Genomic DNA, 13,621 nt, shown 5'->3' on the forward strand with positions numbered 1-13,621 from the left:
ATCATAGATAGAGTACTTGTAACCAGGAGAGGGAAAGCAAAACTCTAAAACGTGAACACATTTCTACTTCGCCATACCGTCATCTTTGAATTAACCTAAATAATGCCCTTTCTAAACAGTGACTGAGGTACTGATTTAGCGTGAACTTTTATCATTATTTTATGTGGCATTTCATTGCTGGGACACTGGTAATGGAAAAGAGATATAAAGGTACAGCAGAAGATTCTTGCAAATGCTACACTGCCCCAGAATTCAGGTAAGCTGTACTGGTTCAACTGACACTGTAATCCACACCAATATCTAAAAAAAGATAAAATGCTGAAATTCTAAAATTAGCATAGGAAAATGCAAATTTTAATGAAAAAGTATAAATCAATCTATACATAAGCATGTGAAAATCTGAATTTGATCAATTTGTTCAATTTTGTATTGGCTGCTTCATGAGTGCTACTGCTGTATTAATGGTGCAGTAAACCAGAATAAATTATCTGGAATACCAGAACAAGGTATAACAAGGTATCAGATTAGCCTGAGAACTCTGCTTCCCCGTCGGTCTAATGGGGCACCATGCTAATACAACCACATTGCTTTTACGACCTGAGCTACAAATCTGAGCTGACAAACCTTACTCGTTTTACTCATAAGAGTTGTCCTATTGCCCTTTTGTTTACTAATTGCCTTATTAGTAAATCCAACATACCACTGTTGCTTAATCCTGACCAACACCTCCGTTTTCTTAGGTAGATGTGACAGTAGGGGCTTTCAGATATCAGGACTCCTACTGAGCCTTAATCGCTTTGCTGTGCTGTGAACTACAGTGGTAAGTCTTCTTGATACACATTTTTTCCCCCCCCTGAAGTTGTACCTTCTAATTTAAAAACTTCAAAATCTGAGGTCACCCTGTGGGGATGAAAGACTGACTAGAACTGTATTTCTTCTCCTGTAACAAATTTTCAGTGGCTCAGGGCCACTGAACCTTGAACCTTGGGGCTGCCCTCAGTGTCAACTAAGAGAGTTTGGCCTAATGAACCTCTATTTTTACGGGGAATGGGATTCATCAGGCAGAAAACAATGAAATTCTGCTTTCAGAGACTAGGTCTGGGAGGTGGACGAACAGCACTGTATCGCAAACTGATCAAACAAATCTTGAGACGCAATAAAACCAGGACTTTAAATGACTCATACATTAAAATCTCAAATGAATAATTTAAATAGAAGAATTAATGAGAAGTTTCACCTGAGCTCAGGTAGTACCCAGACTGTTATATTCAGTACAGCCCTTTAAAATGGAGTACACCACCATACTGGGATATCTGAAGTGAGCAGCTAAGGGCTCCAGCCAGCCTCCTGCTGTAACGCACTGCATCACGGTAACATAATGAGCACACTATCACCAGACTCAGCTGTCGATCGCCCAGCAGCCTTCTTCTGGTTCCCTAATATTTGCCAAGACATATATCAGGGTTAATAATGAAAAGCACATGTGAGCAGCTTGAGGAAGTGAACAGATAATAACACATTGCTTATCAGCAGTACAGGGGTCCCAGGAATTCAGAATGCTAGGGCACGAAAACAAAAATTATTAATTAAAGGAAATCATTCCAATATACTCACTAGGCTTGTTGAACCCACTACCTAGCATAAAGTGAAACAATGTCTTTAATATTATAGAACATAATCAAATATGAGGAGCATCCAGACCTCATCAGAAAGGGGTCACTGTTCTGCCCCTGCCATTTTTTTTGCTTGTAAGTCACTAGCACTCCTTAAATGTTCAGGATGCTCTGTCCACAAGATGATTTTATAGTAAATTTAAAAGTTTGGAACTACCGAAGTAGAATTGAGCTACCTTCAAAGATAACATGCTGTTCGGCACACTGATTTCATACCAAACACACAACAGTGGAGTATTTTGTGTTGACTGATTCTTCTCTTAAGAAATTATTCTGGTCAGTGACCCAGTCCTGGAAAAGTGCTCTTCTGTGATGACCTGATATTTGAGTGGGAGTCACAAGATAACTGAATGTAATAATAGTTATTTTTGTGTGTCTGGTTGCCACAGCACATATTTAGAAAGACTTTCTGATCTAATTGCTTTTGGTACTGATAAATGTTTCACTGCAAGTATTTACCAGGCAGATTTTCTTTTAAATAATATCCATACAGCAAAACATTAGTTTTAATCTTGACATGGAAAATGGAGTAGCAAAAGAAGGCTGGGATAAAAGCGGGATATGCCTGAATTCTACACTACTATTTAAAATGTAGAAACAGAAACTTGAGAATCAACCTGAAAGAAAACTGCTCATCGGGAGACGCAAGGGCTTATCAGACTGTGTCATTACTCTCCTAGCATTTCCGTGTCAATTACCAGATATTAACAGTAAAAGAAATTCCCATAATCTGCTCTAGTGTGTCACATTTTCTTGTTGATGATTTATTGTGTTTTGATCATCTGCTTATGCTTCATCTTCTGTCCCTACAGACTTTTAAGGTTTCTTGCCAGCCCAGAAGTTCATCTTATCTTACAGTTCTCATAACTTCTTTTTCGCTGACTTACAACAATTGAAGTCACTTTATCAATTCAGGTTGCCTAGTTTTCTGTTCTACGTGAGTATACCTTCTCAGTAGATCAATTATGCATTCACTTCTGTAGCCTTGCTGTCATCTATTCCAGTAACCCTGAGGAATCAGAAGACTATAACAGCAATAGCTTTGAATACACAGCAAAAACATATGGAAGGGTAAAGGATTTGATGCTGTAATGGAAAAGATTCATGAACCTTTCGCCAGGTTACATGGCTATACAAGGATAATTAATCTTCATATAGTTTGGGAGCTTGTGAAACAAGTAATTTTAAAATTCAAGTAATTTTTTAGTTTTTCAAAACTCAATTTTAATGTGACCAGAATTCGGTTAACTTGTTTTCCAGTTTCGGGGTCTTCAGGTGAAAAGGAAATACCGAGGCTATCACATATTCACATGATTTCCATTATTTCCAGAACTAATACATAATTCTTGCCTAGTGCCAGACAGAATATTTTAGTTGATAGTACTTATATTTAGCTAAGTGAGAACCATCAATATCATTTCCTGACACAGCATCCTAGAAAAATGCCCAAGTACTTCTATTTAAATTTCATTCACTCAGTCACTTTAAAAAGATTTTATCTCTATGGCATATTACTGCGGCTTGGTTTGCTAAATAAGTTACCATAAATACTATTCATTACAGCCCTTTAATAGATTCACACACATTAGATTGGAATGTATGTCATCTAATAAAATACCTCATACTTTTAAAGGCTGATTGTTCATAAAAGTGATCTCCTGCTTCCGTAGTTAAAAGAATACCTACTTATAGAAGGGACAAGTCACATTCAATCAGTACTGCATGGATCATACCTTTTTCTTTGGTGATTTTACCTGCATTCAGCCCAATACTGAGTTTCTCTGTAAAATACTTAAACAATCAAACTCACTGGATAGTTAATTGCCCATAATTTCTTAGACTGGAAAAGAAAATGTTTATTTTCCAAAACTCCTCCACTATGGAATTTATAAGACTATGGTAGTCAGCCTTTTACTACATTTTCTGATGAAAGGAAGTTAGGCTCAGATCTTGCATTACAGAATGAACATACCACACGGCAGATCTGAATCTCTACATATATATATATATTAAGCAGCCTCTTCCAGAATTTGCATACTAATACAAAGCCTGCCCCTCAACCCATACTGCTACATACTGCTCATGCTTGGTCTACTTCAGTGCTTTCTCCAGGAAAGATCTTGTGTTCCAAACAACTCCCACTTTTCTTGCTACTTCCAACTGATTGCCATGCTTTCTCTGGCAAGGTCAACAACTTTTCTCCTCTATTCTATGAGGGGCTAATAGGAATTAAAAGATAGTTGCCACACTCTTACATTTTGTACTTGGGTAAGAGAAGATAAGAAATGGGAGGGAGCATTTGCATTGAGATTTATGTCTAGCCTCAGCTATCTCAAGCTCAAATAAGCTCAGAAAAAAAATGTGCTGTTCAATAATGTAGCTGAGAGTCTTTCAGAAACTCTCGTGTATATGAAGGACACGCAAGAAGGGCATCCCTGAATAACAGCAAGACCCAGCTCAGATATCATGCAACCCCCTGCCGCAGTTCTTGGAGATGTCTAACAATGTAATGAAACCACAACACACCGTGCCTTTCTTATTAGCGTTTTTAAAAAACAGAAGAAATTATTTTCTGCAATTTTCCAGCAACTCTTCAACTGGGAAAAAAGAGAGTTACAGACACCCTAAATATTTGCCAAGGGCTTAATGTAAGTGACTGAACAGAGGACCTACATGTTAAACAACCTTAAGTACTAGCAATGTATGTATGTCAATCCTCCCACTCGCCCTAAATGAGAAGATTTATTACCAGGTCTTTTATATCTGAAGATTTCTTCCAAGAAATTTACATACATAGTGGTCAATGGCATGAATAAGTCTGTTGGGTGTAGAAATTCTATTCTCTCATAGTGCTATCTTAGAAAAGTTGTTATATTTATATATTAAATGTTTAAAAAGAAATAAATGTTTTGTTTATGAAGTTGGCAGAACTGATCTAACTGCATATTTATCATCACCCAATTCTTGTGTACCAACTTGCTCCACGCTTCTTAGAGTGGCCATTATTTGGTCGTAAGAATCTAACAGTAATTACATAGTCTGTCATGTGCAGATTGTCTTTACACAACACACTATAAAGACCTTCTGTGCCAGTGAGATGATTTTGTCAAAGTCTACTTTCAGTTCACTGAACTGAAAGTGTGTTTGTCTAAGGCATTTTCCTACTTCCTAGGTTCTGTACCTGTTTCAACAAGCTTTGTTTGCTTCTGCTAAGACTGTTTTCAGAGATGAATATAAATTTGGGAAGATTTCACTGATGATGCTGCAAACATTGAAAATTGCCTTTAGTAACTGGAGTACCATACTTAGCTATCTCAAAAAAAAACCCCCAAAATCAAACAACACACAACTTTCCAATGCCTTGTGGTCAATTAAAGAAGAATTTAGTCGGTTAAATGAAAGGACTAGTCAGAATAGCAGCTTTTCAGGGTACACAGTGCCAGTATTTATTGTCATGAAACACTATTCCATTTAAAAGCCTTGAAAACTGCTATTTAATTAAGTGGAAGCCTCTCTCTGTTTCTCACATTGAAGAATATAATCTATAAAACAAAGACTGTGTTGCATTTGGCTTATGAAACTACTGTGTATTTCTCTCTTCGTCCCAGCCAACCAGCAGCCCACTCAATCAATGTGCTACTGTCGCCTAGTTATCAGGAGTTCAATCCTGCTACCATCAAGGGAACACTAGATTCCCCACTGATTTATCGAGGGAGGATTAGTTCCAAGCAGTAGAAAGAAAAACCGAAACAGGAGTTTTTACAGATTTTCTGCTGAAAAGATGTTGCCTTCATTAGGGCATTTAGAGCTGTTTCTATCTGGCAGGCTAACAGCACTCCACTTTGGTAAGTAAGAACTCTGACACAATGTTGTATTAACTCATAGTTTCTGTCTAAGAAATTTCTAACTCAAGTATATGTAATTTAACTGCTTTAAAGATGCTCCTTGTATGCAGGCAGGAAGGGGAATGCATCCTCTCTAGCTTGACTAGTAGAGAACTATCATCATTCATCTACTGCTGGGCAGAGCTTAGGAGGGCCCTAACCACGGCTGGCAGGGTAAAGATCACAGTTCTTAGCAATGTGACAAGGATTTCTGACACGTGGAGCAAGGCCCACTGGGACCTAACCATGGACTTCAACAGCAAGATTCCTGTCGGTTTTAGTTAACTTCAATGCTTGCACCCTTTGCCTCTCACTGCAACCTGATTTTATCAGCACATCCCTCTCACACACCTGAGCTCAAAGGAGAGGCACTTAAGCTTGCACTGACCCAACTTGGCACGTCCCCATATCCCAGCACAGCGCTGTACAGGTTAGCATAGACCTTGAAACGGCATGAGCAGAATACTAAATTACTAATTAATCACCCTGCCTCTTAGCAAGGCTAATTGCCTCAGGCCTGATGCCTTGCTGACACAACTGTTCTGAGTCTGCTTTTCAGTCACTTCAGCATTCTGTGCTGTAGCAGGCAGCTACAGACACATCTCGCATCCATCATCCTACACACATGGCACTCCTGCTTCTTCAGCACCGAAAGGCAAGTGAACTTTTCTGTTCAGGAGAGGGATGTTATTCTGAGAAACAACTAAAAATCTCAATTTCATACCTCTCTGATAGCTGTACAAAACTCACTCTGCAGCACCTTCTTTAGGGACTGTAGCTTGTGTACTGGTACTTCTCCGGATTCTTGCAGTTTCTCCAGTAACTCAATTGCTCTTGCAACATCTGAATAGGGAAAAATAGGAATACAGATCAGTTTACAAAGGGACTAGTTAGTGTCTAAAAGGGGCACGCTGATGGTAATTTTAAATTCAGAATCAGCTTTAGCAAAAAATAGTGTATTAATCTTGCATTATCCCTGCCTCACATAGGCAATAACACTGCTGTTCAGAGATCTAAATCCCAAACTATGGACAAAACGTGCATGTACAACAGACACAGACAATGAGGTACATTCTTAGTTGCAAACATTCCTTGGAACAAAGCTCCCAGTTCAAAGCAACTAAACCATATTAACACATCTAAAGTATTTATTACTTTCTGCATAAGAGAAAGTACCACAGGAACAGTATGGGGCCTACTTTGAGAAAGGCTGAAAGAATGAAGCTGAGTCATTAGGAAAGCACCCTCAAGATGACAACACCCAAGAAAAATGTCTGACCTTTTCTTCTCATAGATCTAAATCTACATATCAACTGGTGATAAAGAAAGTCTTGTAAAAGCAAGTAAAAGCCTGCTAGGGAAGAACGGGAAGTCTGCCAAAGGAGAGTAAATGTGTAAGGCTCTTGTCTAGGTCTCTGAAGACCTGACCTGCAACACAAAACTGGTATGACCACCAGAAATACATGGAATAATATTTTTGGTGGCCCGAATGCTTCTTAAGCACCAGTGTATTGTAAAAGAAAAGACTGATGTGTCTCTGAAAAGCAGTCTAGAAGGCTCAAGTGAATAGCTATATTGAATGGTGAGCATGAATCTGGTCCAGTCTAACAATGTTCATACCCTCACTCTCATATTTTTCCTCTTTAAGACTAGTCTCTAATTTACACAGTTATTACTAAGACACATGAAAAAAACCCAACCCCTCAACCTGTTAGACACTCAACAATTCTTTATGGCTGGGGACACAGGAGCAGAAGAAATAGTGGGCAGTCTCGTGGAGGCTAACCTAGTCAAGCAAAAGACACGCTGACCTACATGCAGGAGTGAAGTGGCCGATACATATCCTGATCAGTCTTTAGGATGACAGACTTTAAACAGAGGCTTTTCTCCTGCTGTGTCATTTTATGCTACCTTGCAGCTTTTCTTGTAAATCTGCTTGTACAGTTGAACCTGCCAACGCTGTTGTTCGGCTACGTGCTTGTTACATCTTCTAGCATCTTTTGCATAGCTACCAGAGCCCCTACTGGCCAGTCACACCACTCTACTAAAAATAGGTCTGTATCCTAGTGATGAAAAGAATGCATAGTACTAAATGATAAAACAATATTTGAGGCGTTTTAATTCTGTGCTCTAACAGCACAAAAAAAGAAACAAAAGCTCTACCCCCCAACCACAGAACTCCAAAATGACTACAATGGCTAGAAGCAACCTTATATAATTCTCCTTTCTGATGACAAAGATTGTACTGTTTGTGATGGGGAAATTATGCTAATTGAAACAGTTTTTACAAGCCTTGGCTTTTAGCTGAGCTATACTGACCAGATGTCTTATACAACAAACACATGAGAAGTTTTCTGGAAATAGAAAAGAGATGACAGAAGATGAGCTGTAACAGGAATGAAATCAAAATCATTTATTTGCATTTATAAGAAAATAATCATTATGCAGCTGCATCAGTGTTAGGAAAAGAGCAGATGAAACTTCAAACATTAGCAGTTTAATTAAAAGAGGCAGGTAACTGGTCAGCACCGTAGGTTGTGCCATAACAGATAACACCCAAATAATTCTCAAGCTGTTTTATAGGCATACGCGTACGTATTGGAGGAAGCATCGCTGAAAGCACACAGAGTTTCTTTCAGCATGATGTTTTCACTTACTGGGCTGTAGTCTGCATTCCAGAGCAGTCCTGGGGCTCATGAAGGGAAGAGACCAGCATGGCTGAGTCGAGACCTGCTGGTTAAACTAAAAAAGAAGAAGGAACTGCACAGGCAGTGCAAGCAGGGGCAGGTATCCTGTGACATGTATAGAGACGCTGCCTGGTTGTGTAGGGATGAAGTCAGGAAGGCCAAGGCGCAGCTGGAGCTGAACATGGCAAGAGAAGTAAAGGCTAGCAAAGAAGGGCTTTTACAGGTACATCAATCAAAAGAGGAAGATCAAAGAGAATGCATCCCCAGTGGTGGCTGCAAATGGGGATCATGTATCAACAGATGAGGAAAAGGCTGAGGAACTTAACAACTTTTTTGCCTCAGTCTTCACCGATAACTGCTCTCCTTGCTCCTCCTGGGTCATGGGACAGCAAGATGGTGACCAGTGGGGTAAACCCCCCTCCCACAGTACAGGAGGATCAGGTTCGCGAACACCTGAGGAACCTGAACATATATAAGTCTCTGGGACCTGATGAGATGCATCCCAGTGTCCTGAGGGAATTGGCAGATGTGGTTGCCAAGCCACTCTCCATGATATTTGAAAAGTCATGGCAGTCAGGAGAAGTCCCTGGTAACTGGAAGAAGGGTAACATTGTCCCAATTTTTAAAAAGGGTAGAAAAGATGATCCTGAGAACTACCAACCTGTCAGCCTCGCCTCTGTGCCCGGGAAGATTATGGAACAGATCCTCCTAGAAGCTATGCTAAAGTCCTAGAAGCTATGCTAAAGTGGAGGACAGGGAGGTGATTAGAGGCAGCCAGCATGGCTTCACCAGGGGCAAGTCCTGTCTGACCATCTTGGTGGCTTTCTATGATGGGGCAACCACAGCAGTGGACATGGGAAAACCAACGGATGTGATCTATCTAGACTTCTGCAAAGCCTTTGACACAGTCCCCCACAATAGCCTTCTCTCTAAATTGGAGACATATGGATTTAATGGGTGGACGGTATGGTGGATAAGAAACTGGTTGCATGATCACATTCAAAGAGTAGTGGTCAATGGCTCAAAGTCCAGATGGAGATCCGCGACGAGTAATGTCCCTCAAGGGTCCGTACTGGGACCAGTGCTGTTTAATATCTTTATCAATGTTACTGACAGTGAGATTGAGTGCACCCTCAGAAAGTTTGCAGATGACACCAAGCTGAGTGGTGTAGTTGCCACACCAGAAGGATGAGATGTCATCCAGAGGGACCTGGAGAGGTTGGAGAAGTGGGCCTGTGAGAACCACTTTCAGGTTCAACAAGGCCAAATGTAAGGTCTTGCACCTGGGTTGGGGCAATCCCCGTTTTCAGTACACGATGGGGGATGTTGTGATTGAGAGCAGTCCTGAGGAGAAAGACTTGGGGGTGCTTGTTGATGAGAAGCTCAACACGAGCCAGCAATGTGCTCTCGCAGCCCAGAAGGCCAACCATATCCTGGGCTGCATCAAAAGAAGCGTGGCCAGCAGGTCGAGGGAGGTGATTCTGCCCCTCTGTTCCTCTCTTACGAGACCTCAGTTCTGGAATCCTCAACGTAAGAAGGATATGGAGCTGTTGGAACAGGTGCAGAGGAGGGTTACAAAAATGATCAGAGGGCTGAAGCCCCTTCTCTACAAGGACAGGCTGAGAGAGTTGGGCTTTTTCAGCCTGAAGAGAAGGCTCAGAGCAGATCTTATAGCCACCTTCCAGCACCTGAAGGGGGCTTACAGGAAAGCTGGAGAGGGGCTATTCATAAAGGCTTGTGGTGATAAGACGAGGGGGGACAGGTATAAACTGGAGAGGGGCAGATTTAGACATTAGGAAGAATATCTTCACTATGAGAGTGGTGAGACGCTGGCACCGGTTGCCCAGGGAAGCTGTGGATGCCCCATCCCTGGAGGTGCTCAAGACCAGGCTGGATGAGGTCTTGGGGAGCCTGATTTAGTGGGATGTCCCTGCCTATGGCAGGGGGGATGGAACTAGATGATCTCTAAGGTCCATTCCAACCCAAACCATTCTATGATTCTATGAACGTTCAGATGAAACTAACACTAAGCCTGTGTTCAAACACCACATTTGTGCTTTTGCTCCAAGCAGTGTTTCAGCTGCTTGTGGGCACCCAGTCAATGTTACTAGATCACAGCTGTACTTTCCTGATCTGCCCCCGTTTCTCTGCTTCACGCTATCTGCTGGTAAAGACACAGCCAGTATCATTCAAAAGGGTTCATACAAGAGACAGAAGGATCTTGGTGTGATGGGAAAGAGGAGGTCTGGGTTAGTGAAGGTTTGTGACCTGTGTGTAAACAGCAGTTGAAACTGTATTTGCAAATAAAAAGGGAAGAAATGATGTGGAGGCATACCAACAAAAATGTCTCCAAAGCACTTACTGAAGTGAAGATCAGAAAGTTAAGAGGTCTGAGAAATAATAAAGCCATGGAAACCAAGAAAAATGAGAGTCTACAAAGAAGAATATGATTGATGGCAGCAAATACATCAAAGAGGACTGTTTTGATATTTAAGAGGTACAAGCTCTCTTTAGCAAGAATTATTTGAATGGAGTACAAAACAATGGCAATGTATTAAATAAAATATGATGCAACAGAAAAATTATTTTTAATGTTCTCAGTAATAATGTCACAATAATTTTCTAACAAAACTACTGAATCATTTACCATGATTTTTTTCTTTTAAAGTCTGTGTCCGCCATCCAAGACTTGCAGTTAGCTCAATACTAAACTCACACTCCCCAGTTATTAGTAACAGTTGGTACAAACTGGTACGTCAGATGGCACAAGGCAATCTGATTTATTCTGAAGAAGCTTCAATACTTTACCATAACAGATCAGATAAGGCACCTGAAATTCATGTGATACATGATAGCTATTCAGGTATTCTAAATCAAACTGGGATCTTTTCCAGTGCTGGTTCAGGTTAAGATTTAAACCGTCTTTCCCTTGCATCAGCTACACTTTAGAAGGTCAGTGCCACAGAGGCCAGACTGGCTGCTGTTTTGCAGTTGCTGAGAACTTTCATAACCACACCTGAAAAGTCTGTGAATCACCTCACATTTGCTATGGTCCTAAACTAAATGATAATCAATAAAGAATTTGTGCTTTGTGATCCAGAAGGAAACAAGTAGCTTTAAGTACATTAATCAATTTAAAGAGTACAGGTCTAAATATTTCCATATGGCATGAACCTGACTCTAGATGATAATCAATAACTTCTAAAGTGATGGGTGTTGCAATAAAACAATAAATTCCTATTCTATTGTGGTATGGGTGTTCAGTCTGTAGTCTCAGAGGCAAAACTGGACACTAAATTGCCATTTGCCAATACTAGATTACTAACTTTGTGATTAAGAAGTGCTTGGCAGCAAAGAAGAACCAGAATATTCCAAAAGCATTCTGATTCCAAATTCACTGAACATGCTAAAATACATGAATGCTGTTGCTGTAGTTCTTGCTATGATATTATTATTCAGTTACCACATCTGTTAACAGAAAGTAGTTTTCCTTCTCCAGTCACAACTAGGCCCATAGCCTGATCAATCTGGCAATGACTTGAGGGATACTGGTCATAGTAGAGAGAATACAAGATAATAAAAAGCTTCATGGGATAAAACTACAGAATGAAAATGAGGCATTTGTTCAGGGCCAGAGCCTTCTGTTACCAGCTGATGCTTTGTCAGCATATAACAGTTGGTACTGTTACACGACTCTGAGCAGACTAAAAGTGTATGAGTATATAAAATATGACCTCATGAAACAGGCTGTATTTCCTTCCAGTAATAACTCTGAAGGGGGAACTTGAACAAACAATTGCTTTACGACAGGTTAAAAAGCAAAATTTATCAATGCGTGAGAACTTGAGTGACACACGGGCAATTTTTGCTGATGGTTCATCCAATGTGAGCTCCAGGTAAAACTAAATTGCTTGCTCAAAGAAGTGATGTGACTGGCAATTAGGAAGACTTCAAAGATACATTGGAAAAAAAACAATACAGCAGGGAATCCACCCGTTAAGTCAACTCGAGTACTGTCATATGTTTGCAAAGGATTGGTATTCTGCTGACACAGTTTTCTTGTCCCCAATATTCTTTTGATTACAAATACAAATAGCTTTGCTGATAAATGTTATCACTAGGAGATTGTTCTTAAATGCCATTTTTTTTCATACTTGTGGAAAATGCAAATTGATGAAAAGACTGTGTGAGGGCACATATTCATATGGATATATGTGAAAAGCAATCCTGGAATTATGCTAAAACCATTATGGTAAATAAAATAACCCTGCTTTTTATTTCTGATTTTTCCACTGTTTAACAAAAGATATTTAAAAACATAACTCTGAAAAGGATTGTTTTGCTTACTCTCAAACATTTTACAAAATATGAACTCGATATACTAACATTAAACCCATGATAATGTCATTGAAATCCATCCTCATTTCCCACATTCATATGCCACAGAAATTGGTGGGAATTTTGAGCAAGGATGTAGGTAGAATTACTCTTCCACATTCTACGACACTTTAAAAGGAATATGTACTTATGTCTCCCTTATTATATCCAACTCTAACCATATTTTTTTTTCCTTTTCTACTATTCTTTTTTCTGATTTCCTCATACATATGCACAATTCCTTTCTCTTCCATCCTGTTTAACATTCGCTTCCCTTTTTGTCTTCTCATCATCATGCTTGCCTACAGCCTTTCAGGAAATAATACTGCTTCAGCGCGGTGGGTCACATTATCAGCGAAACACAGAGAAGGCAGGGGGCTGTGGGTGGGTGGAATGCATTTATTTTATCAAGTGCACTCATCAAAAGAAGAGCATGACTTTCAGAAAAAAATCTAATTTCAAGTGTTCTTTCTGTATCTTCATTTGAATGAAGTTTCATTTGCATTGCTGGTAGGACACAAGGAAGAGACTACTATGCAAATCTTAAGAGAAGAATCACCAGAACATAGAACTAGTGAGATACCACACTATGATAGAAGTGGAACTTTCCCATGTTACACTAAACAAAGTTGAATCATGTCTATATAACCATACAGCATAGTGCAGTTGGAAAAAAGGTCACTGGGCTTAGTTATCACTTTGTTCTGTCCCATATTGTTTTCACTTGCTGAATTTTGTTCAGATAGCTAGCCATGCACAACACAAAGTGATCTGTTTAATTTGCTGCACATTTTGAAAAGCAAATGCTATTTCCAATACTTTGCAATTCAGCTATTACAACTCAAAAGAAAGTTATGAATCCACAGAAAGAATCCTGGCTGGTGAGAACTTGGTGCTCTTTAACATTACTGTTAAAATTGGGTAGAACAGGCTCCAGCATTCTGTGAAAACTGTCCAGGCTGGGGTTTCACTCTGGCAGATTTTGTGCAGGGTTTATGTG

General features: G+C 39.9%; 1 protein-coding gene across 1 annotated transcript in view; it reads right to left on the reverse strand.

The window, feature by feature from the left end:
* Positions 1 to 13,621, reverse strand: part of LIN7A (lin-7 homolog A, crumbs cell polarity complex component) — a 54,742-nt gene that overhangs the window by 25,383 nt on the left and 15,738 nt on the right. The window contains exon 2 of the mRNA XM_054080142.1: positions 6,282 to 6,400. Coding sequence (XP_053936117.1) covers positions 6,282 to 6,400 — 119 coding nt within the window. The remainder of the gene's footprint in view (positions 1 to 6,281; positions 6,401 to 13,621) is intronic.

This window comes from Cuculus canorus, chromosome 1 (assembly GCF_017976375.1).
Source record: "Cuculus canorus isolate bCucCan1 chromosome 1, bCucCan1.pri, whole genome shotgun sequence".
Lineage (NCBI taxonomy): Eukaryota > Metazoa > Chordata > Aves > Cuculiformes > Cuculidae > Cuculus > Cuculus canorus.